Source organism: Carlito syrichta, unplaced genomic scaffold (genome assembly GCF_000164805.1).
Source record: "Carlito syrichta isolate Samal-C Ts95f unplaced genomic scaffold, Tarsius_syrichta-2.0.1 Scaffold308355, whole genome shotgun sequence".
NCBI lineage: Eukaryota > Metazoa > Chordata > Mammalia > Primates > Tarsiidae > Carlito > Carlito syrichta.
In genome coordinates this window covers 670,714-696,404 of record NW_007252451.1, presented here as the reverse complement: position 1 = coordinate 696,404, position 25,691 = coordinate 670,714, and the positions used below count along the sequence as shown (strand labels likewise).

General features: G+C 42.3%; 1 protein-coding gene across 1 annotated transcript in view; it reads left to right on the top strand.

The window, feature by feature from the left end:
* The window catches only part of ADCY8 (adenylate cyclase 8), a gene marked incomplete at its 5' end in the record, with an annotated part of 226,442 nt that overhangs the window by 26,745 nt on the left and 174,006 nt on the right, over positions 1-25,691 (top strand). Inside the window, one exon of the mRNA XM_008065444.2 lies at positions 20,479-20,609. Coding sequence (XP_008063635.2) covers positions 20,479-20,609 — 131 coding nt within the window. The remainder of the gene's footprint in view (positions 1-20,478; positions 20,610-25,691) is intronic.

Genomic DNA, 25,691 nt, shown 5'->3' with positions numbered 1-25,691 from the left:
TTAATAGTACAGGGTCTGCACATGGCCCAGTGATTGGAGCTACAAGTGAAGTTAATCATGATGACAGTTACATCTACAGCAATTATAATAACCACACTAGGTGTATTAGGCAGGATTCTACAGAGAAACAGAACCCATAGAATGTGTAGAGAGAGAGGAAAAGAGAGGGAGATTTACTTTAAGAATTGGCCTGTAGAATGTGGAGAGAGAGAGAGAGAGAGAAAGGGAGAGCGAGATTTATTTGGGGGAACTGGCTCATTTTGATTATGGAGGCTGGCACATCCAAAAGTTACAGTTCAAATCCTACAACCCGCAGACTGGAGGCCCAGGAAAAAGCTAACGTTGCAGTTGAAATCCAAATACCACCTGCTGCAGCTTCCCCTTCTGCTTGGGGAAGTCAGTCTCTTTGTTCTATTCAGACCTTAAACTAATTGGATAAGGACCACCCATGTTATGGAGGACAATCTGCTTTACTCAAAGTCCATCAATTTGAAGATTAATCTTATTCAAATCACCTTCACAGAAACATCCAGAATAATACTTTTACCAAATATCTGGGAGCCATGATCCAGCGAAGTTGACACATAAAATTAACCTTTACACTTGTTGTGAATGACACAATGCTTAGTAGGGCTTTCTGTGCCTGAGAGAAGCAGCAAAACATCTGTAAGAAGACCTTTTAGCATCCTCTAAAAGGATGCTGAAGTATTTCTAAGTTAAAAATCCCGGCAGGGTCTCCAAAATGTTAGGGCAGACCTGCAACAGGAAGGGGTGATCAGGTGCCGTGCAAAAGTTGCAAAGAGTTGCACAGAAGTTATATTGGGAAATACAGTTTATTTAGAAAGTAAATTAGAGAGGGATCAGGGTTAGGAGAGGGGGCCAAAGCTTAAGGAAGCATGGCCTGACCATAGCTCAGTGAACATATGGCCTGACCAGAACTTAACAAAAGCAATGGCCAATGGCTGCTTGAATCTGAATGCTTTCAAACCTTTCCTTTGTTGGGGGCAGGTTGTTAAGGTAAATAGGTGGTGGTCTTTTTCACATCCTCTCAAAGAGGACAGGTAAGCACATGTACTGATGGTCAGGTGATGGATGGTAGGCAGATGAGTGGGTTAGTCACATGACCGCTGCTTTGGTGATGGGGTCTGTGTCATAAAGGTCACAAAGGGCTGATTAGATTAACTTGTTAACAAAATAAGTTGGAGAGGGGGTTGTAAAACAACGATCATTAGCTACCTGTGAGAAACCTGTTCTGTCCTTGGCTAGTGATTAGAGGGCAAGTTGAAATGAATAGCTAGAAAAACATGACAGATATTCACCTGGGGAAGGTGGGGGCACACCCCATCAATAAGGGTACCTGCACGAATGAACATTTGCATACCTAACCCTGAATTGTACCCTGCAATTTCAAAATAAAAATTAAAAGAGAAAAAAAAGAAGAAAAACATAACAGAACTAAGCAATGTTAAAAGGTTGCTCATTGGTTATATCAATTCCACCTTGGTACTTTTATTCTTACGTACTGAGAAGTGCTTAAAAGAAAGATTTTTCCAAGAGCAACTGCTTAGTAGCAAATCCTAATGTCCTCTGGGCTCAGCAAATGTGTTCTTTATTCCTCACATTTGACTAAGTTCCTTTCAAGAGAGCTCAGCATTTTGCCCGAGTGTCTTATTGCCTTCAGTTTATCATTTTATTACCAAAGAAAGTAAGTGCTTTTCTTTTTATTTCATAATGTTAGAGTAGTTGTTTTATAGACTAGGACCTTGACTAAAGATTACCCCGGGTATACTAAGCCTTGGTTTGGATAAAACTGATGACAGAGGTAGGCATTGCCATGTGGCAGAATGTAGCAAATGTTCAAATATATTTCTTGTATGATTGAGTGAATGAATGCAGAAACACATGAGTAGCTGCTTTGGAATCAGCAGTTGGCCCCATGGCAATCACCTGGGATGACAGAATGTCTCCCACTAACCCTGTGGCAGAAAGGGGGGTTGGTAGCAGTTAAAGGTATTTCCTTTTGAAAGCCAAGCTGCAAGCTTTAAAGACCCAGCAGGCACCAAGACAGTTTTGTTTGAAAAAGGCCAAATGACTAGAGACTGATGGCTCTCATGGAAATGCAAAAGAGTAACTAATTCACAGACTTATCCAAAACCCCTCTTCTGAAGTTGACAGTTTACAATCCTGCAGTTCCTGGAGACCATTTGTTCTTTGAAAGATCTGATTTTGCTGAGTACAACCTTGTAAGATTCCAAAGGAAATATGTAATCACTCAACACGACCCCCTCCCTTACCTAAACAAGGGTATAAGACCCCGCTTCTCCTGTTCTGCGGGGCTCAATTTGGACGCATTAGCCCTCGAGCCCGCCAGCATAATAAAGTTGCCACTTCCTATAATAGTCTCGGTGTCACGATCTCTCTGTCTTCCCACAACAGCCATAGTGTAGATTATCCTACATGAGAAAAGCTAGGGGTTGGGGGGTGTCCAGGAAGGGTGTAGACTATTTGCCAGTCACCTGGAGAGTGGGGAGAAGCATGATTTTCACTGACATTGTTTACAACTGCCAATGAGTGGTGATAATAACAAGAAGAAAAGCTTTTAGTTCTTTTATTCTTATTTTAAGATCTCTACAGACCAGAAACTCCCTTATTGCCTGCCACCCAGTACAAGACATTCCCCATTTCCTCCTCCTGACTCTCACAGGATGCATCTTCAGCTAGCATCTTTCACAAACATATCTCACCGGGTTCTGACAATAATCTCACAAGGGAGCTACTGTTAACATTTTGCAGATGAGGACAATGAGGCTTGGAGTGGCTAAGTCACTTGCCTAAGGTCTCATGGCTAACTTGCAGAACCTGAGCTGTGGTCTGTAAAGGCGTGGCCTCGGTCTGCCCTGTGCATCAGGGTCGTGGCATGGTTGGTGTCAACAATGATAGGAAAATGAATGAATGAAGAAAGAACTTTGTTCCAAGGTTTCCAATTTGATGTGTCTGGGAACTTCTGATGAAAGTACCTAAGAAAATCTTCACTCCTTGAAAAGAGGGGAGAGGGAAGAGAAGGAGAGAGGGAGAAGGAGAGAGAGAGAGACAGACAGAGAGAGAGAGAGAGAGAGAGAGAGAGAGAGAGAAAGAAGGAAAGAGAAAGAAAGAAAGAGAAAGAAAGAAAGAAAGAAAGGAAGGAAGGAAGGAAGGAAGGAAGGAAGGAAGGAAGGAAGGCAGGAAGGAAGGAAGGAAGGAAAGAAGGAAAGAAGAAAGAAAGAAAGAAAAAGAAAGAATCCTGAAACCTGAATTTTGTGACTCATTCTTAAAATTGCATACCATGTCATCAAACAATGACTGTAGAGTAATACAGGACATAGCCTATGAATTGCCCACTGGGAGGAACTAAAACACATCTGATGGCTGTTATTTAGTAAGCACCTATAGTGTACCAGCATCTGTAGAAGTAGCTTTGTCATTTAGTCTAAACAGCAATCCTAGGAAATAGGTATTATAATTCCCATTCTATGACTGAAGAAACCAAACCTCAAAGGGTCATACAAGTTATCACAGTCACAGAGTAAGTGAGTTGTTGAACTCAACCAGGATTCAGGTCAAGCTTGCCTGACTCCAAAACACTTGTCTTTGTGTTTCTGAGCAGAATCGAAATTCCTAGGGTCTTAGACCACTAATCATGGGTGTTATCCAGATTTTCAGCCTCCCTGCTGAATCAGTCTGAAGTTAGCCTATAGCATATGCTTTTATGAGCCAGTTAAGCAACAGTTTCTGCACAGTTGTGCTGACACTTGGCATTCAGAAACACTTCTCAGTGAAAATTCCATAAAAACCCTTTAATATATAAACTCAAATGCCAGAGTCAGGATTTTGACAACAAGAATTTTTAATTTAAAAAAAAATATTAAAAGCGTGACTGGAGGTTTTTCACTGTGTAGCACAACTGTCTGTTCACAGTCAGGTCTATGCATTTCCCCTCTATTTTCTATGTGATGTCCCATCTCTCAAAGCGTGATAGCTTTAGCACCAATATACAACTAGAGTTCAAAAACAGTGCTTAAAATAGAGCGTGGCTGTCAGTGAATTCAACAAACATTTGGGCTGTCATTACAATGTGCTAGACGTGATCTAATTCTTCTACAAATGCTAACTCATTTAACCCCATACCAATTCTGTGAAATAAATGCCATTGTTATCATCCCCAATTCACAAATGAGGCAGCTGGTATAGAGGGGTTAAGTAGGTGCCCCAAGTCAGAGCTGGGAAGAAGTAGAGGGTGGGTTCAAATACAGAGCCTAGCTCCAGGGCTGTGCAGATGACTCCTATCCTGTGATTTCCATTGTGGTCACTTGCTGGAAGGGTCCCTCATCTCAGAGGTGGATACATGATGCTGTTCCAGGTCAGTTATGTATCATTTATTCATTTGCTCCTTCCACATACATGCATTGGCTGTCATATTGTACCCATTTGTTTCCTGCCCTGTTTACGTCCCTCTTTCCCTGTGCACCCAACCTACTCCTGCCTCTTGACAGTCACCCCAGGAATGACAACACTTTTTATCATGACCTTGCACCCCGACTATGTGCCTTAGGTAGGAGTCATTGTTTGACCTGTGCAGAGTTCTTAGGCAGACATGTTGAGATAGAGGCTGAAAAGTCTCCTCCAAATGGCTGAAGACATATGAGGGGGACCTCCCAAAAACCCGAAATTTGTTTTTTAAAAAAATTGTTTATTTATTCTTGCAGGTTTAAACTGCCGTCACTTTCAACGTACTCTCCACTTGATGTAATACACCTATCGAGATGCGTTTTTCTACTGCTCAAAAGAGTTTTTGAACTCGTCGATTGGGAGAGCTTTTAGTACTTCTGTCGTTTTGCATTTTACCTCTTTCACATTGGCCAAACATTTCCCGTGGAGGACTTCTTTCATCTGGGAAAAGAAAAATTATCTCAGAATGACATTGGGGGGATATGGAGGGTGGAGCATGGGATCATGCCAGTTTTGGTCAAAAACTGCTGAGCACTCAGCACAGTGTGGGCAGGTGTTCCACGTAAATCACCCACTATAAAATGGGCAGACACATTGAAATAATCTCCAAAAAATTTTACTGAAGCCAAACACAGCCTCTCACAACAATGCCAACTGGTACACTGATGCCACTTACCTAACAGGGGAAGGCTGTACTACAAGGGACCTGCACTCCAAAACATAATTCCGGTTTTGGGGGGATTACCCCTAAGGTGTAAGGACTTATAGGTCTTGGTGGCTGAGAAGTGAGAGGAGAGGAGGAAGTCAACCCTCAGGAGAAGTCAAGGCTCAAGTTTAAGGGAGGCAAGCTGGATCATGTAGTCCATTTGTTCCCAAGTTTCCAGCCTCAGTTTTGCCCTTAGATCCCATGAGTCACCCCAGGATGTTTACAATAACGTCTAATTGTGCTTCAGCTATATGGAGGTGAGTGTCTATATCTTTCTCACCAAAAGAGTCCAGACAAATACAGCCACTCCTTCTTTACTTTTTGTTAGCTTGTGTTGGGGTCTAGAGGTGAGAAAACATTATCATGGCTCTCAAATGTGCAATATTTAGGAAAGGATGATAGACACTCAAACAGAAATTGCAAGATTCCTTTTAGCTGAAGCAATCAGGATGGGTGATTTCTTGATTAATTTAAAAAGTAGACTAAAATGAAGAATTATAAAAAATTATACCAAAACATTTTATTTTAAACACAAACATAAAATAATAAATTCATTATCCGGTCTTTTGAAATAAAGTCAAGACATTTTTCTAAAATGTGGAGCTGTTGTTTCTTATGGAGACCTAGCCTAAGAGCATTGGCTAAGATGTCTCGTTCCTTTAAATGGAGCAAGAATTTCAAAGTACTTGCAAAATTATCAGAGTGACTTTTACCAGCTGTCTTTCCCACATCCAATTTGGTAACAATGTTTTAGCTATCCAATCTTACAAATTCTTTTCAAAGCACTTGATTTCTTTTTTTTCTTTAACTTTAGATTCAGCGGGTACACATGCGTATTTGTTACATGGACTTATTGGGTAGTGGTGGGGGTTGGGTCTCAGTGACCCATTCCTCAGATAGTAAACATTGGGTCCTATAGGTAGTAGATAGTTTCTGAACTCTAACTCCAATCTCGCTCCCCCGCCACTGGAGTCTTCAGTGACTGTTATTTCCATCTTTGTGACTGTCTAACTCCCTCTCTTTTCCTATTTATTTAATATTTTATTTAATACTTAACTCTTCTCTGACTATACCTGCAAGTATAGTGTTCAGCGGAAGTGTCATCATTCAGCATCCTTGGCTTAGTGTTCAATCAATCATCTAGTATAATGTAGGCTTTAGTGTTTTCACACATTTCTTGTTTCAGCTTGCAGAATTTTCCTTCTATTTCTAATGTTACTTTTTTAATGAATAGCTACTGAATTCTGTAGAATACCTATGGTGCATTCATTCAAACAATCATTCAAAAAAATTTTTTTAAATAATTAAATCAAGTAAGTACGTTGACAGATACAATTGACATAGCTGGGTTTGGGGACAAGCTCCGTGATCCCTGGTCAGCATGGAGTTGCAGCTGGAATAGACACTTTAGACATCTAGAGAGTTTCCTACCAGCGAGGAATCTTTTACCCTGCAGTGACCAGATTCACTGCCATGTGTGAGGGGAGAGATTAAAGAGAGTGGGTGACTCCAGTAAATCAGTTAAGCCAGAAAGTTGGTTCAGTGGAGCTTCTACCACACTTAGGTGCTACAGTGATGGTTTCTTTCTTTTTCTTTTCTTTTTCTTTTCTTTTCTTTTTTTTTTTTTTTTTTTTTGAGTCTAAGTCTCATTCTGTCACCCAGACTGGAGTGCAGTGGCACACTCACGGCCACCGCAGTCTTGACCTGCTGGGCTCAGGCGATCCTTCCACCTCAGTCTTCCAAGTAGGTGGAACTACAGGCGTGTGCTACCATGCCCAGCTATTTATTTATTTATTTATTTATTCATTCATTCATTCAAGACATGAGGTCTCACCAAGTTGACCAGGCTGGTCTCAGACCTCTGAGCTCAGGCAATCCCCTCGCCTCGGCCTCCCAAAGTGCTAGGATTGCAGACTTGTGCCACCACGTCTGGCCCAGAGATGGTTTCAATGGGGCAAAATGAGGTAGGTCTGCATAGCATCGGAGGATTCAGGGAAACCTTTATGGAGGTGATGTCACTTCAGCAGACTGATTAGAGAAGATATCCCAGCTGTAGATTCAGCATGATCAAAGGATGCATGGCTCATCTGAGTAACTGCATAGTTTCAGACATTGAGGTGGAGTACTTCTAGTGATGTGCACATGTCTTATTCCTGAGACTTAACACCCAATGTTTAGTCTCCATAGAGCTTTCTGGCCATTTTGTCTTGCTCCGAGTTCAGAGGATAAGCTGTTTAGTAGAAGCCTAGCTTTTTCTTCTTTTTGCTGACAGCTCTAATAGCCTCCCAGGACCTCACCTGCTGCTAACAGAACAGCCTATCCTGATCATGAGATTGCTGGCCCGCATTTCAAGTGTGAGCCTGTCCCTAACTTACCATTGTGATGCCTTTCAAGCTACTTCCAGTCATCTTTGCTGAATTCTCTGATACCAGTCTCTCACCTCTCCCTTCTTCATGTCAGGGACTAAGCCTGTAAGTTGCCACATGTGACAAACTTAGTGTGGGCAGAGTCGTGGGTTGGTAATAACAATCGACCAAAACAATTATGAATTAAGAAAGGTAGATTTATTAAAGGGGAGAGCTTGTGAAAGGCATGATAGACCAGGGTAGCACAGAAAGAGTGTTAGCTATCTGAAAGAGGCAGAGATTGGAGAGATGTTTTACAAGAGGGGTATTGGGGTCTGCTGGTGGGGCGCCAGGCACTGGGGAAATTGGCTACATGGGAAGTTTGCAAAAGGAAATTGCCAGAGGTTTTTGAAGAAGCTGGCTGATTGTGGTGTTGTTTTTCTTTAAGATAGGGTTAATCAAAGCAGTAGTTGACTGCCTTTTGTTTACCACAGAACTAACAGCAAATGTTTTACAGCTGGTCAGTGAACTTTTACAACTTTTGCTGTTATCAGTAAGTGTCTTTGTAACATTTGCAAAATCTCATCCTGAGATTTCCTTCCTCAATATAATTTAGCCAACTGATGCTGGCCTAATCGGGCCTCATATTCCTTCACATCCCCCCACACCCCTAACAAAGTAACAATGCCAAATCTTTGGTATAGGGGTGATGGTCTTACTTCTGTAGCTGCTTCCAGCTGATCAGCGGCATGGTGTTGGTCCTACCTTGGATTGCCAGATTGTCAAAGGATCCTGTGTATTAGTAGGGTGGAATAAGAGAGCCATATGGGTAATTAGGGGTGGTTTAAACCCTTTGTAGCTTTGTTTAAAGGGCTCTGGAGAAGTGGAGTTTTTGATGATATGGGTTAGAAATCTTGTGGAAGGTTTATCTAAGAGAGACAAACTTGATAAAAAGATTAAAGAGTGGGGGTTTTATAATTAGGAGGAATATTGAAATGAAGGGTCTCAAAAAGGGAAAGAGCCATGAAAGTCAGGACGATTTTGTTTTGTTTCACATGCATAGAGGATACTGTAAATATTGGAAAGCAGAGGAAAATGAGTATGAGCAAATTTTAAAAATGTATTAAAATAGTGACTTTAACAAAAAAAATACAACTACTTTGAGACATTTCTGTGGAGACAGAAGAAAAACCAGAGGTTAGTGTTTGGAATAGTTTATCATTTAGCTAATCAGGCCTCCACTAAGTCTCCCATGAGGTCTAGGATCATATGTGCCTTGGTTGCCCCTATATTTACAGTGTCTAACACACTACCTTGTCTACAGTAGAATCTCAATAAAAATGTGTTGAATGACTACATGAATTTAATGAAAGGCAGTGTACCATAGCCTCAGAACTTGCTGTTCCCCCGTGCCTAAAGTATATCTCCCTAGCTTTCCACAGGGCTAGCTCCATCTGTCCTTCAAGTTCCAGCTTAAGCATCACCTCCTTGAAAAGTTCACCATTCTCCATTTGACTGAAGCCACCGACTCCCCTTAATCTCTACCATGGTTTGTTTACTGCCTCTAGAACAAGAAGGCAAGCACCATGTCTGTTTTTGTTTTCTGTTTACTCTCCATGCCCAGCACTAAGACATATACTCCTGGACTTGGTAGACAAATGATCAAATGGGGGCTTAATAATATAAGTTTCAGGGGGAAAAAAGAGCACGAGGTTGAGTCTTCACTGTGCACTTACTAAATGCATGACTTTGGGTTGCCTGGTTTACTTAAACTCTTTGATTTTTAGTATATTTCTATGTGAAATGGAATGAAAATAACATACTCCCTCCTATAATTAATGTGCGGTTTCCATTAGACAATGGATGTGAAGCACTTAGCATGTTACTAGTGTATCATCGATACAAATAAGATATTATCCATCACCCCAGAATAAGTCTGTCCCCAGTGCCTGGACCTTGGCTGCAGTGAACACTGCTTTGCCTGCAGTAGATAGAAAGAGGTTAACGTGAGTTCTCTCCATTTGTGAGAGCCTGAAAATGGCGAGTTCTTCCTGAAGCCCTTCGGAAACACAGCTGCTGTGTGTGAGCCCAGAAGTGCTGCCTGCACCCCAAGGCTGCCCTGCTTCATTTGTCTTCCTCACTATAAACATTTGCATAAAGTAAAGATCCTGAATCCCTTGCTGTTCCCACCTCGACTTCCCCTCAGGGTGTACTGTATGTAGCAAGGGATGCCTGTGAAGCCATTCTCACGACATGAATGCACTGTGTTCTGTGGGATGAGAGGGGAATTCAGACAGGAGTCACTCATGGGCTTTGGATCAACCTGGGATCTCTTTTCATGCAAATGGAAAACCCAGGGAGAAAAAGATGTGCAGAATGGAAGGACAAAGGCTACATAGAGCCACGGTCTTGCTCCAAGAGAGATTCTGGTACTTCTGATCTCCAAAGCCGGAAAAGGATATATTGCTCCTCAGGACTTGGAAATCGTATGAAAGGGTAAACTTCCCTATTTTCTTTCAAATTGTGTTTTCAGGGGGTTTGAATGATGTTTCTCAAGAAGTGAACAAGTCTGAGGGAAACAAAAGTGCTGAAAAATAGGCTTTTATAAGCAGACTCCAGGCAAACTCCCATCGTCTTGCAGAAAATGCTTTACAAGGGAAGGAGCGGGGACACTTGCCAGTAGCACAACTGGCTGGAAGCTGGCAAACCTGGGTGCTGGGGAATTTTGCCATTCAAATTTTATTTTCAAACTCTCCTGTGAGAACCCTAATGGCATGATACTTAAGGATCACATGAGTGTTGCCACTTAAAGACTCTATTTAACAAATATTTCTTGAATGTTTTATACCAGAAATGGTGCTGACCATTCTAGAGCATGTAGTCGTGAGCTGCACAGAGCTTCTGCGTTCTACGTATTCACACGTTTGCTTAAGAGATATTTATTTAGCACCTACGACTCTCAAGCACTGGGGAAGTTGCTGAGGATTCTGAGGTGAACAAAACAGAGTCACTGTCTTCAAAGTCTTTGTTTACAGTCTTCTTAGGGGAAGCAGACAACTAAACATGTACGATAAGTGTTTCAAGAAGAGAAGTCAAAGGATAGAAAGCTCTGTGTTCTAAGGCGATAGTATTTAGACCTCCCAAAGGAAGTATCACTTCCAATGGCTTTAAAGCAGAGCCCTGAAGGGTGAATGGGGACTGTGAAAAACTGGGGAGAGACTTGTGAAGACCCAGAGTCAAGAAAGGAATTGGGGATTTTTAAGGAAGTGAAAGACCTTCATTGTGCTTTTAGCCAAGAGTTAGAGGGAAGGGAGGGAGTGACCGGAATTCGAAACAGCGGTCAATAGGTATTATAAGGGGTTTGGAATTTCTCCTAAGAAGAGCAAGGTTTAAATCAGAGGATTGGCATGACCAGAAACAGGAGCTGTGTTAAACGTAAAACCAAGTCAGACAGTTTATAAGACTGGCCTGTCCATAGGAGCACAGACCTGAGCCATCCAAGAAGACACTAAGCGTATGGTCATGTATAACCAACCATAGCCTTCCCAGTTCCTATTCATTTTCTCCCAGCTCACCACCCCTTCCCAGATTTGTTCATAAATAAAGTCTCACCCCTCCCTGACTTGAGTTTAGTGTCTGTGTTCAATCAATGTAGTACTGTTGCTGTGTCTTCTGGCGCTGGCCCATCCATGCTCCGCTTTTATTCTCCAGATGAGGTAGTTGCCCTGCCTGTCCCCTTTCTAACTGCCTCTAGGCTCTTTTTGGGGTTGTGTCCTTCCTGCCTCTATGCATAGGTGACCTGCAGAAACCCTCCACTGCCCAACCTTCCTCCCCAACCCAGTGCAGCCTAAAGTAGGACAAGCAGGAGGCACAAGTTCAGGCAGGGTCCTTGATCTTGAATTCCCTGGCGATGATAGCCCAAGGATGACGAATAAATAGGTTTCATTTTCTTTGTTAATTCTATTCCATCGGTCATGCCTGCCAGCACTGTTTTTGGAGGCTGAGCTAGAGTCCGAGCTGGAGTCAATTAGGGATGTCTGTTATAGCCAAGTGCAGGGAAATGAAGTAGTACATCCACAAGAGTCATTTTCCTTCTTCATTCCAGAGTAAATATTAATACCTACCCATGGGAAATCCATTTGGTTAGACTTAATGCACCATCTCTTATAGGTCCAGAAATCCAGAAATCCTCCTTGGTACCCTTTACACCCTTTCTCACAGTCTTAATTCATACAAGTCTCCTAAATATCCCTCCCATGTTCCCACTTATTGCCTGGACTATTACAGTAACCATTGAATTGCTTTCATTCTTCTCTGTCTCCACATTAACCATCTCATTGAATCTATTATTTTCCATATTTCAGTCGAGACGATGTTGAAAAATGCAAATCTGATCATGTCCCTTATCGCTGAGCCAAATACTTTCGTTGCCTCTTGTAACTCTTGAGATGAAGACCCAACAGGGCGGAGCATGTCTTCATTCCTCTCACCCCGCACCACTCCACTGGCTGGATACCAGCCCTGGCCCTTCTTCTGGTTTATCCAACATGCGGCTCCCTCTTCAGTCAGGCCTTTGCACACACTTCTCCATCCTTTTCGAATGGTATTCCACAACCACCAGCACACACCCAGACACCCATTTGTGGACATGGCACACACACACATGCATTTCAATTAATTAACTGCTCATCTAAATTAACCCTCCCACTTTGGACTCTCAATGTACCCTGTACATTTTTTTAATAATGTGTATTACTGATGTCGTTTGCATCCTTGTTTATGTGATCATCTGATTACTATCTGATTACTATCTACCAGACCATGCAGGGATCACGGCCTGTGATGTTTGTTCACTGTTGCGCTCTGACTACCTATGGCAGTGCTCGGCACTGGAAATTGTTACAGGAGTTATGAGTTATAATTTCATAGTTATTTTAGTTCCTCTTAAATTTCACACAACAATAAACTTTAATAAGGGAGAGGGTGAAGTGAAGAATGTGTGAATTGTGCATCTACACCCATTCATTTTGCCTGTGAGCAGGAAAACCATCGTGAGCATTTGTGTTCGCAACGGATTAACATTGTAATGACTAAATCAAAGGTAGATAAAATGATGGCTTCAATACAATCTTTCATAAATCTATTCAAATAGAGAGCACGATAATATATGTCAATCTATATTTTAATGTAGTTAAGTATTTTTAAAAACCACAAATGCAATAAGGTTTAATTTTCCACTGCAGAGTATTACGCACTCTCCTATTTTGCAGTTATTGCCCGTGGAACAACAGATTGAAAAGGCAAGAATCAATTAAATAAACTTTTTTCTTGCTGAAATCATATAAAAAATATATATTGGGGACCTCTTATGAGCCAGGCACAATTTTAGGTGCTAGAACTCCTGTTCTGAACACAAGATACAAAATATATACCTCTGTGAACCTAACATCCAAGCCGAATGGACATACAAAAAGAGATAAATAAATAAAATATATAGAAAAATTAAATAATGATACGTGCTAAGGAAAAAAATAAATGAGTAAAACATGAAAAGAGCACATAGCAAGAGGCCAGGAGTGTGTGACCATTTAGACACGAGTATGAGGGACGATCTCCAGGATAAGGTGACCATTGGCAAAGACCTAAAAAAGTGAGCGCATGCATTATTTTTTATTTATTCAATTATCTACAATTATTTCTAAACTGGGTTGTTTTAATATCTCAAAACATCTGTTTTTACCACCCACTTGCGTATAAAGTATCCCTTATGAATAGACAGATCTATTCGCACATTTTTGTGGGCCTTGTGGAACACCAGGGATGCTTCCAAGGGATTATGTTGCTCCCTAAACATCCCTTGTCCTACATGTCATAACCGAAAGAAAAGATTCGGACTTTCTGCCCTTGTTAGCTTTCAGGATGAGCCACTCCAGATCCTGGAAATGGCTCCAGTCTGGTCTCCGGCAAAACAATGGGAAGGGGCTTTTGTGGCATCCCCTTGACCTGTTTCTACAACCATCTCAGGACTTGGAAGTTCAGGAATGAAAATCTTGGCCTAGCATTGTGCTCCAAACCCCCTAGGCTAGTAGAGTGTTATTGTTTGGGATTAGTGATTCTTCAGAAGCCCATGTGATTTATACGGGTGTTTCATATTCAGACCAAAGGTTTGTTTGCCCATTCATTATTTGTGCATTTATTGAGGTCTCCTTATGCAAAGCATTATGCTGGGCCTCAGATATAAAAAGATGAACTCAAAGAGCTCAGAGTTTGCCAAATGGCACATAAACAGACAAGTACCATGTGGTATAATAAATGCTTTCAGAAACATCTGTGTAAAAAAGAAATAATATTGGAAGAAGTAACAAATTCCCTTCACCAAGGAAATGAGATTTGCCCTAAAATTTGAAGATGATGAAGAGTCCATGTGCTAACCAGAAGGAAAGACAAGGGATAAGGGACATTTGGGCAGAAAGAATAGCAGCGCACGCGATAGTGACCTATGCTTGCTTAGTTCAATACAACAAATGCCCCGTGATCTCCTGCTCAGAGGAGGCAAGGAGGAGAGACAAGACTGTCACACTTTACAAGATGATCCTACAGTGTGTTGGGAGCAGGGGAAGAAAACAAGGGTTAACCAAACAGAACTGCACTTTTGCATCCAGAGATATGACTGTCTGATCCTATGAATGTAACCAGATGAATTGAATTTAATAACCTGCTTCCCAGGCATGTTTGTTTGTTTTTTGTTTATTTGTTTCTTTTGTCACTCAATGGGTCATGTGCCAGTTTGTTACATGAATATATTGTGTGATGGTGTGATTTGGGCTTCTATGAAAACTGTTACCCAAATAGTGAACATGGTACTGAATAGGTAGAACGATATCCCAACATCCTCAACAAACTACTAGCAAACTGCAACCGGCAACACATCAGAAAGATTATCCACCACCAACAAGTGGGCTTTAATCCCAGGATGCAAGGATGTTTCAACACACGCACATCAATAGATGTGACCTACTACATAAGCAAAATTAAAAACAAAAACCGTAAAATCATCTTAACAGATGCAGAAAAAGCATTTGATAAAATCCAGCATCCCTTCATGATAAAAAACCCTCAACCAACTAAGTATAGAAAGAACATACCTCCAAATAATAAGAACCATCAATGAGAACCCACAGCCAATATCATATGAGCAAGCAGTAGCTGGAAGCATTCCCTTTTAGAACTGGCACGAGACCAGGCATTTCTTTACATCAAGAGATTGAATGCGGTGTCCACATGTCTCATAAGCATCCAAAAGGAGACCCACCCTGGGTCATCTTTACAGTCATAAAGTTTCTTAATTTATCATGAAAACCTGTTTTTAATTTGCATAACATATGGTAGCAGTACTCTCAGGCATCACTTGGCATATTTTCATTGATTTCTTTTGTGTGTGTGAAGAAAATGTTTTTATTTATTTTTTCATTTAATTATAAAGATGTGGGGTACAGTTCAGGGTTAGGTATACAAACGCTGATTATGCAGGTCCCCTTGTTGATGAGGTATGCCCCTCCATCCCCTAGCAGTTTCCCCCAACTGCCAACCCCACCATACTATTCGGCTTTATTTTTATTTGTTTGAATTAAGAGTTCCAGTAAGTAATCACTGAGTATCACACGTATGCTTTGTTTAACTATAGACATAATCGTGCACCTCCAATTTCTTTTTTTCTTTTTTTTTTTTGAATTGAAGTCTCATTCTGTCGCCCAGACTGCAGTGCAGTGGCTGTTCCCGGTCACCGCAGCCTCTACCTGCTGGGCTCCATGATCCTTCCACTCAGCCTTCCAAGTAGCTGGAACTACAGGCATGCGCTACCACGCCCAGCTCATTTTTGATTTATTGTAGAGATGAGGTCTCGCCAAGTTGCCCAGGTGGGTCTCGAACCCGCGGGCACAGGCAATTCACTCACGTTGGCCTCCCAAAGGCGCGGGATTACAGGCTGAGCCACTGAGCCCGGCCCTCCAATTTCAATGGTAATTAAATTTTAACTTTTGAGAATTGGACTTTGAGGGATTTTTTTCAGGAACAGATTTCTCGGATAAGATGAAGGTAAAGATTCCAACAGACTCTGGAGTCTGACAGACCAGACACTGACCCTTTCCTGCTGTGTGACTTTGAGAAATTATTTATCTGAGCCTCAGTTTTCTCATGTATTAATCTACGATGAGATATCCCCTGCCACAGAGTGATGGTGAATATTACCTGAGGTTATATATGATGCTCCCCAACTTGGTGTCTGATCCACTGTGAGTGCTCTCACAGCCACCTAAACAGTAGCTAGTAAGAACGCATATTTTTAATGGCATCCAAAAAACCTCCCAGTCTCTAGATAAAACGTCCCTCTAGGTTCTTGGCTGTCTTGTTCCCTGCGTATTTCCTATGCCTAGAACTATGCCTTGCATGTGGTATTTTCTCAATAAATATTTGTTGAATAAATGAATATATAACAATGAATAAAAAATGTTTGAAACCTTACCCTTTTTCCAGGAACTCCTCCCCCACTCTCCTAGGTGAATGTGGCTCTTTCCTTCTCTAAGCTTCTGCCGTAAGCTCCTCCCATAAGTCTGCCTTAATTGACAGCCATTTTCCAAAGAGCCATGTGGATCAGGTTAGAGGGGATAGAAGACATGTTGTAGGAAGTGGAGCTGATAGAACTATTTTTGGAGTCCAGAGAATTTGGTTTCAACCTTTTGCTGCTTATGATTTAGGTGTTCATGTTGCCAGGTGATCCGTTTACTAAAACCATGTTTTAAAATAAAATACCTATCTTGCAGAACTGCAGTTAAAGATGAGAGTAATAATGTGCCTAGTAGTACTTGACGCAGAGTAAGTCGGCAGTTTTCAATCCTACCTGAGTATTCCAAACTCCTGAGGAGCTTTTAAAAACTCTACCCACCTGACTGTTTCCCCCAGATTTTAGTTCAGTTTTGTCTGGGTGAGGCTGGAGCAGCTGCACTTTCATGAAGCGCCAGGCCAGTCTGATGGACGGACAGAGTACAGAGTGAGTCTATAGGATGGTCTCATAAATATGTTCATGGACTTGAATTTTAGCGAGGAATATCTTCTCAACTATATCCTCAGGAGAAGTGCCTTTCTTATGACTCTTCCGTTTTCATCTCTCTCCTTCACTTGGAATATTTTATGAGCTGCATCACCGCCTTTATATTCTCTGTGCCATTTTCATCCTAAAGTAAGTTCTTTCGTCTTTCTGACACTCCAGTCCTTAAGAAATCACCCTAATGCAACACTAGTGTAATCGTGATTTGCAATTAAACACTTTCACAAGCTGACCACATGGCTGGTGGGCGGCGAACCTTGTATTCCAGCTCTATTACCACCTTTACAGACGCGGATGTTACTAAACATCCCTAGCCACTGGCAGGGCACCAGTGCCCCTCAAAGCTGTGATTAACACCTACTCTCATCCAGCAGCAATTGCCTAAACGGGGCCACAGGTACCTGGGAAGTTGACAAATAGCACTAATGAATATGGAATGAACAATGATGTGAGAGCTCTCGCAGGAAGCACGCCTCTCAGTCCCACGATGGGATGATGGGATGGCTTTCAAGAGAGGAAAGCGTTTTATCATATGATGCTAGGGGGAACTTGACTCACAAAGCCTTTTGCAGAAGAGGCAGGGTTAAGTAGAGGTCAGAGGAGGGAGGGGGGATTGAGACCAGGCCCCTCACACATTTTATTGCATCGAATTCTCCAAGCAACCCTGTGAAGTAGTTGATATTACTGCTGTTTGCCAAATTAGGGAATTAAGTAAAGCACAGAGCGATGACATAGCTCACCTAATGCTGTATTTCTGTCAAGTAATGAAGGCCGGATCCAAGCTCCTCCATCAGACAAAAACCCGGGGCTTCTCCCCTGTCACTAAGAATCCCAGCAGGGAGTAATGAGGTGAAGAATTGCACCACTGCTACTCAATAATACGAGTAATTTAATTTCTCCTGGACTCTGTCCGTTAAATGAAAATACTTATTTCTGTGTGCTTATTGTCAGGGTTTTGCAAGAATCATGTGAAAGAATAGATGGTGACTTTGCTTAAGATACACAAATAGCTAAAAAGATACGAGAAACTCTGCTGATGAGAATACAGCTGTCTTCAACCCAGTTCAACACTGCTGTAGAGTAAAACCTTGTGCCAGAAACCAGACGCTTGCCACATCACAAGGACGTTTTAGGGTTTAGTTCATGTTGCGAGTTAACCATTACTTTGCTTTCATCTACCACGGTGATCATGAAAGAAAGAATATTATTCTGCCAGGTGCCAGGTCTCCACCTTCAGGCTGTGTGTGTCTTACTTTCTCTCATCTTTGATAAAGAGTGAGTGCCTCATAAGCCTGTTTCTCGTCTATGTTCCCTGTTTCTCTAAATGTAGCTCAACTCCCCATCAACCAAACTCTGAACCTAGCCATCATGGTGGGTACACCCTCTCTCTATCTTTTGCCATTTTAGTTGTTCAGTTGGTCACCAGTCCAATGGAGTTTATCTCCACCATCCCTTCTCACTCAGACCACTGCAAGAGCTCCCCCAGGGGGTCCTTCTGCCTCCAACCTTGGCCCCTCCCTACAATTCATTCTTCAAGTCACAAAGTGATCCGCACATACATGTTTATTGCTGCACTGTTCACAATAGCAGAAACATGGAACCAACCCTACTTCCCATTGAAAGTGGACTGGATAAAGAAAATGTGGTACATATGCACGATGGAGTATTACACAGCCATAAAGAAGGACAAAACCACAAACTTCACAGCAAATTGGATGGAGTTGGAGACCATCATACTTAGTGATCTATCACAGAAGCAAAGAATTGAATACCACATGTTCTCACTCATGAGTGAGACCTGAACATTAGTCACATTCGCACAAAGGAGGGATTGGCAGTTGCAGGATATTGCCAGGGGAAGGGAAGGCACATTACATCACGAAGGTTCCTGGTCCTGAACCAGGGGAAGTGAGAACCAATTGGAGACCCAAACTTCACCTGCACATAGATTACTTATGTACCTAATCCTGACTTGTTCCCCACATCTCTATAATAAAGTTATTTTAAAAATAAATAGATAAGCCGGGCTTGGTGGCTCAGCCTGTAATCCCACGCCTTTGGGAGGCTGAGGTGAGTGGATTGCCTGAGTCTGCGGGTTCGAGACCCACCTGGGCAACTTGGCAAGACCTCATCTCTACAATAAATCAAAAAATTAGCCGGGCATGGTAGCACACGCCTGTAGTTCCGGCTTCTCGGAAGGCTGAGGCGGAAGGATCACCGGAGCTCAGCAGGTGGAGGCTGCAGTGGCCGGGAGCGGCCACTGCACTCCAGTCTGGGCAACAGAGTGAGACTCCAACTCAACAAAAACAAAAAACAAAAAATAAATAAATAGATAGATAGATAGATAAATGAAATGCTTTCCACATTTCCTATTCAGTATGTTATTTGCTGTAACCTTTTATCATGTTAAGGAAGCTTCCTTTTATTCTTAATTAAATTATGAATATGTGTTAAGTGTTATTACAAATGTCTTCTTTGAAATGATGATATTTTTTCTTTATATATTAATGTGGAGATTTGTATTTATTGATTCTTTCTGAAATTAAACCATCATTATACTGTTGAGAAAAACTCCCTCCAAAATAAAATAAAATGTCAATCAATTTGCCCCTCTTCTGCTTAGTGCCATTTAGTGACTTCCAATTGTATTTTAAATTAATTGCAAACATCTTGGGCTGGCCTCCAAGGCCTGTCTACACCTCCAGCCCCATGGTTTGTCACTACATGCTTCTACCACCCTCCAACCTCAGCGCTGCTCTTTTCTGCCAAAGGACATTTTCAGTTGCTATTTCCTCTTTCTGGATTTCTCTTCTTGCACTGCACAGAGCTGACTTCTCTCAAACTTTCAGGTCTCAATTTGAATATCAATTCCTTAGAAAGATCATTCTTTAAAAAGAAAACTTTATTATATTATAAAGATGTGCGCAGCCGGGCTCGGTGGCTCAGCCTGTCATCCCACGCCTTTGGGAGGCTGAGGTGAGTGGATTGCCTGAGCCTGCGGGTTCAAGACCCGCCTGGGCAGCGAGATCTCATCTCTACGATAAATCAAAAAATCAGGCAGGTGTGGTAGTGCATGCCTGTAATTCCAGCTACTTGGAAGGCTGAGGTGGAAGGATCACTGGAGCCCAGCAGGCGAGGCTACAGTGGCCGGGAGCGGCCACTGCACTCCAGTCTGGGCGACAGAGTGAGACTCCAACTCAAAAAAAAATAAAAAAAGATGTGCACTACAAGTCGGGATTAGGTCCATAAGTGATGTACGTACAGGTGAAACTTGGACCTCCCACTGGTCCTCACTTTCCCTGATTTAGGACCAGGTACCCTTTGTGTTGTTACATGCCGCCCCCAATCCTCCCTCCCCTGGCCATGTCCCTCAACTGCTGATCCCTCCCTTGTGCTGTTGTGATTAATGTTTGGGTCCCACTTAGGAGTGAGAACACATGGTATTTGGTTCTTAATCCCTGATTTGAATCACTGTCATCAACCACTGTGCTCTGTCGTCACGACCTGTTACCTGCATGGCAGGTACCACATTCTGTAGAAGTATGTGGATGTGTTTGGGTGTGTAATACGTAATGTGTCTTCCTTATGAGGACGTAAGCTTCCCAATAGTAAGAAATGCATCCATTCTGTTCACTATCGTATACCCAACACCCCGCCCTGTGCCTGGCAAATAAGAAGTACTCAGTCGAGATTTATCATGTTCACCGTACTGTATGAAATGAGCAATCCCAAGATAAGTTTATTCAAGAGCCCCGTGACTTCTCCACGGACCTCCCACCCCCATCTGAGATTCACCGGTCAGACTAACAAATCCATCCCTCTTCATGGCTTTGTTCCAGGAGCGACTCGTGCTGTCTGTGCTCCCCCGCTTTGTTGTCCTGGAAATGATCAATGACATGACCAACGTGGAAGACGAGCACCTGCAGCACCAGTTCCATAGGATCTACATTCATCGCTACGAGAACGTCAGGTGAGAAACACGACACCCCCGTCCCGGTTCTCCAAGTAACCCAGGTGTGCCTGGCTGCCCTCAACGCGCTGTCATGACTTCTGTCTGCCTGAACGTCAGCAGTTTTCCACATTGGGTTGATTCATTCATGAACTAGTGATCATTGATCAGAGCATTCTACATTTTCATACTGAGGCTGGAGAAGGACGTCACAGCATTCGGTTATATTTGCTGGTTGACTTCCTGCCTGGCTCCTCATAGTAGGCATGTCTGTCTTTGCATTTCACCTGGGAAAGACAAATGCCTTTTAGACTTTGATTAAAAAAATAATCCCAGGGTGCAATCTGGAGCTTTCAGGTGTGATCACATGGCTATCCTTTTTGTGTTTATCATAAGTGCCTTTAAGACAACACAAAACAACCTTACACAATTATAAAGAAATGTGCATATCACTTTTGTTACAACTATAAAATGAAATATTATACCACTGGCCAAAATTTAGCTTTTAGACAAGAGAATTTGTGACTTTTTTGCTTTTCAAATAATTATGAAAAATTAAAAAATGAAAAACCTAACAAAAAATTAACTATAGCTCATTCATTCAGATTTTGATCAATGGTGTATAATACAGTCTGTCTAATTATATATTCAGCATATTGAGTTTCTGCATTTTTGGAATATATTACAACTTCTTTTTAACTGCATTTTTTTATAATGAGTGAGCTTGCAATTAAAAGAAATTTTGGACAAAAAAACCCAAAAAATGTCATTACACTATTTTCTTGAAAACCAACAACACAAAAAAAGGACCACAGCTTTTATTCCTTCGCAAACATATGTTTGGTCAGCCATCCATCCACCCACTCACTCACCCATCCATCTACCCACACACTCCTCCATCCATCCATTCATCCATGACCTCTATGTGCCCAGTACTGCACTGGACAACTGGAATATACTGAAAATCAGAGCTTGGACTCCATAGTGAGGCAGACCGGTTTTAGAATCCCATTTCTGCCTTTTCCTTAAGTGTGGCCTTGGGCCATTTACTTAATTGAATCTCAGGCTCTTTCTCTGTGAAATGAGCATTTTAATAGCCACATTTCAAAGCTTTAGATAGAACTTGTGAGTGAAGACAGACACAAATCACAGGGCATGGAGGGTTAAGCATCTGCTAGGGATTAGGCATACAGGAAGGACCCCAAAAAACTGAAATTATCTTTTGGAGGGTGGGCTCCTTGTACTATAGGCTTCCCCCACTAGATAAGATAAGTGGGCTAGGAACCCATAGGCATCAGAGAACCAGCTAGTGTTGTTGTGAGAGACAGCATTCAGTTTCAGTGAATTCTTTTTTTTTTTTTTGGAGAGTCTTTCAATACGTTTGCCCATTTCATGATAGGTGCTTTTGAGCGCACCTGGGCACACCACGCTGAGCGTCCAGCTGTTTCTGACCAAAAACAACCTGATCCCTGTGCCCTATCCTCCCTATTCTTCCAATCTCACCTCAGGTAACTTTTTTTTGTTTGTTTCCCCAAGAAAAACACCTCAAAGGGAAACATTTTGCTCATGTGGAAGAGGTGAAACCAAAAACAGTAGAAGCACCAAAAGGCATCAAAATTGATGAGTTCAAAAACCATCTTGAGCAGTGTCAAAAGCATCTCGATAGGTGTGTCGGATCAAATGGAGAGGACTGTGAAGGGGACTGAGATTTAACATGTGAGGATACAAACCAGGCTCGGTGGCTCAGCCTGTAATCCCGCGCCTTTGGGAGGCTGAGGTGAGTGGATTGCCTGAGCCCGCAGGTTCGAGACCTGCCTGGGCAGCAAGACCTCATCTCTACAATAAATCAAAAAATCAGCCGGGCATGGTAGCGCGCGCCTGTAATTCCAGTTACTTGGAAGGCTGAGGAGGAAGGATCGCCGGAGCCCTGCAGGTCGAGGCTGTGGTAGCCGGGAGCGGCCACTGCACTCCAGTTTGGGCGACAGAGTGAGACTCCAACTAAAAAAAAAAAAATGTGAGGATACATACACAATTTTTTTATCAATACATTCCAGGATTTATGTGGGGATGTTCCCTCGTTTTATAGGTCATTTCATATTTTCTAGTTGAAGCAAAAGAATCCAGCCCTGGCTGATTTTAAAGAAGTGTGTTGAAACGTTACGTAGTGGATCACAGAGTTATTGGGGAAGAATGGAGAAGCAGGCTGGAGAAATGGGCCAGAATGGAGCGAGACCAGGAGTGAGAGGCATCACCAAACTCAAACCAGAGCCCTAGGCCAGGGAGGAGGCCACTGCCGCTGTTTCGAGCAGTTCACTGCCTGGGCTACCAACCTTGTCCTTCTACTCAGTGTGCCACCTCTGCAATCCTTCCTATAGCCCCCAGACACTGATGCTGTTACTCTTGCTGTCCCCCACCCCCTTTACAAGTTAAAGCCTGGGGCAGGTATGTCTGATTGGCTGAGCCCACTCTTTTTCTAGAAGTTCCTGGGAAGCAAGTATCTGACATATTCAGCTTACACAGTAGAATTGTATTTTCTTCCCTAATATCATAAGATAGAAATTTCCCAAACATAGGGTAAAAGTTCATATATTGACTGCTCTAAAAATGACAAACATACACTCTTTCTTCCCAACATTAGTAGGAGGGAAGGGCCACTTTTCCCACTTACCAACATCTCTAGGTGTTCTATTCCTGACATTCGGGGACACACACTTTAAATCGACGTCCAGCATAGATCACAACTCTTTGGCAGGCAAAGTGGTAGGTCATTCTCAGGGTAGGTCATTTTCAGGGTCTTGTCCAAGAATGGAACTACACTCATTTAGATGCTTCAGTTTGCAAGGCAGCCCTTTGTCAAACAAACAGCAACTCTAAGAAGAGGTGTACCCAGGGTCTAGGAACTGATCCCACAGACCAGAGCTCATCAATACCAACTCTAGAAAGACAGGTGCCTATTAACCATAATACAGTGTGGGGTTCCAGTATTAAGCATGCACAGGATGCCAAGAGACCGCAAAACGAGGGAAACCATAAACGGGAAAGCAGAGGATGGGAAGGAAGGAGGTAGACAGGGAAACATCCCTGGAAGAGATATTGCTCACTGGCCTTCTTTGAAACTGAGTCAGCCAAGACATGAATTCTGAGCAAAGTGATCAGTCAAGAGTGAAGGCAGAGCCTTGGTACATGTCAAGAGCCATAGTTCATTTTCCATCTTCCTTCCCTGGTGGCAAAGTGGTTTGACAATAAAGTCCGGTCCAGAAAGATCCAAAGCAGAAGTTGGGTTGAATATTTTGGAAGAAGATAAATAAATAAATAAATAAATAAATAAATAAATAAATATTATATATATAAATATATACAACCAGCCCCGGCAACTCAGCAAGATCTCATCTCTACAATAAATCTAAAAAATTAGCCGGGTGTGGTAGCACACGCCTGTAGTTCCGGCTACTTGGAAGGCTGAGGCAGGAGGATCACTGGAGCCCAGCAGATCGAGGCTGCGGTGGCTGTGAGGGTACCACGGCACTCCAGCCAGGGTGACGGAGTGAAACTCCAACTCAAAAAATAACTAAATAAATATAATACACACACACACACAAATCGTTAACAGAGATAAAACTATACTGGCATATTATGAAAGTGCCTGTCACCATAGACAAAAAAGGAAGCAAAACCAAAAAAAAAAAATGATGACCTTTAAAAAGAAAAAAATGGAGGGGGGTTGGTTAAACAAGCCTGCACACCCACACCAACATTCTTGGGAGCCTAGCGGATCGACGCTGGGGTGACCGGCAACCCAGCCTGGGTGACAGAGACTCCAACTCAATAAATAAATAAATAAATAAATACGAATCGTATACAGAGATAAAACTATATTGACATATGATGAAACTACCTGCCACCATAGAGAAAAAGGAAGCCTAAAAAAAAGACCTTTAAAAAGAAAAAAATGGGGGGGTGGTTAAACAAGCTTGTACACGCACACCAACATACTTAGGAGCCTTAAGTTCAATTAATGACAGATATGACTCTCTCCTGCACCACACCTTATGTCCAGTGCTCCCTGTAGTCCTGAGCAGCTAAAGTTGCTTCTGCCCCCTCCAGCCCCGCCCATTTATTTTATTTTATTTTTCAAGAGGTAGGTATTTCAGTTTAATGTGATGATCAATCACCAAAAAATATGGAACTCCTTTTCACAGTTATTTGTTTAACAAGCAATTATTGAGTGCTTCTTTGTGTCTAACACTGTGGCGTCCTAAAGAATTCAACAGTAAACAAAATATACCAAACTCCTTGGCCTCATGGAACCTATATTTTATTATTAAGGTACCTTTGTGGCTTATTGAAGGTCACATGCGTCAACAAGCAAGTGTCTCAAGAAAACTTTCCGCATTGAATTTACACAGCGATATTCATCGAATACCATTTGATATTTTGACCACTCATATTAGCCAAGGGATTTGTAACTTTCTAGGGCAAAATTGGATTCATATGTGACACCGCCCATTTATTTTAAAACATAGAACTGAGTTCTTATGTGGGAGGCCCTCCTCTAGCAGTTCGTGCCACACTAAATTACAGTCTTGTTCCTCGCCCACGTGACTCCGTGTCCTGGGTGATGGGAGCCCTTTCTAGGGGGAGAAAAGTTGACACAGAAACCCACACCCTCACCCCCTGCTCCCCAGGCTAGTCTCGGAGCATAGGGATCAGATGCCCAAGCTCTGGAGAGATCGAACTCAACCAGGGGCAGCCTCTCCTGCACACAGCAAGGCTGCTAGGTGTGAAGAGACCAGAGACGGAAGGAGGAAGTTTGTCCTTAGCTCCAGTCAGAGAACAAAGTTGATCGGCTGCTCTGTCCCCTTCCTCTGCCCCAAAGCAAACCCACTGTGGTGGTGGGCACATTTTTTAAATCATTTCCAATCCTGTCATTCTCTTCAAGATAACCCACCTGGTCCATTCTTTCTTCCCCATTGTTTGTTATTGTTGCTTGTTATTTTGATGGTCCTTTCCTTAAAAATTGCCTGCTGTACATTTCTGAGTCTTTTTTTTTTTTTTTTGAGTTGGAGTCTCACTCTGTCGCCCAGACTGGAGTGCAGTGGCCAC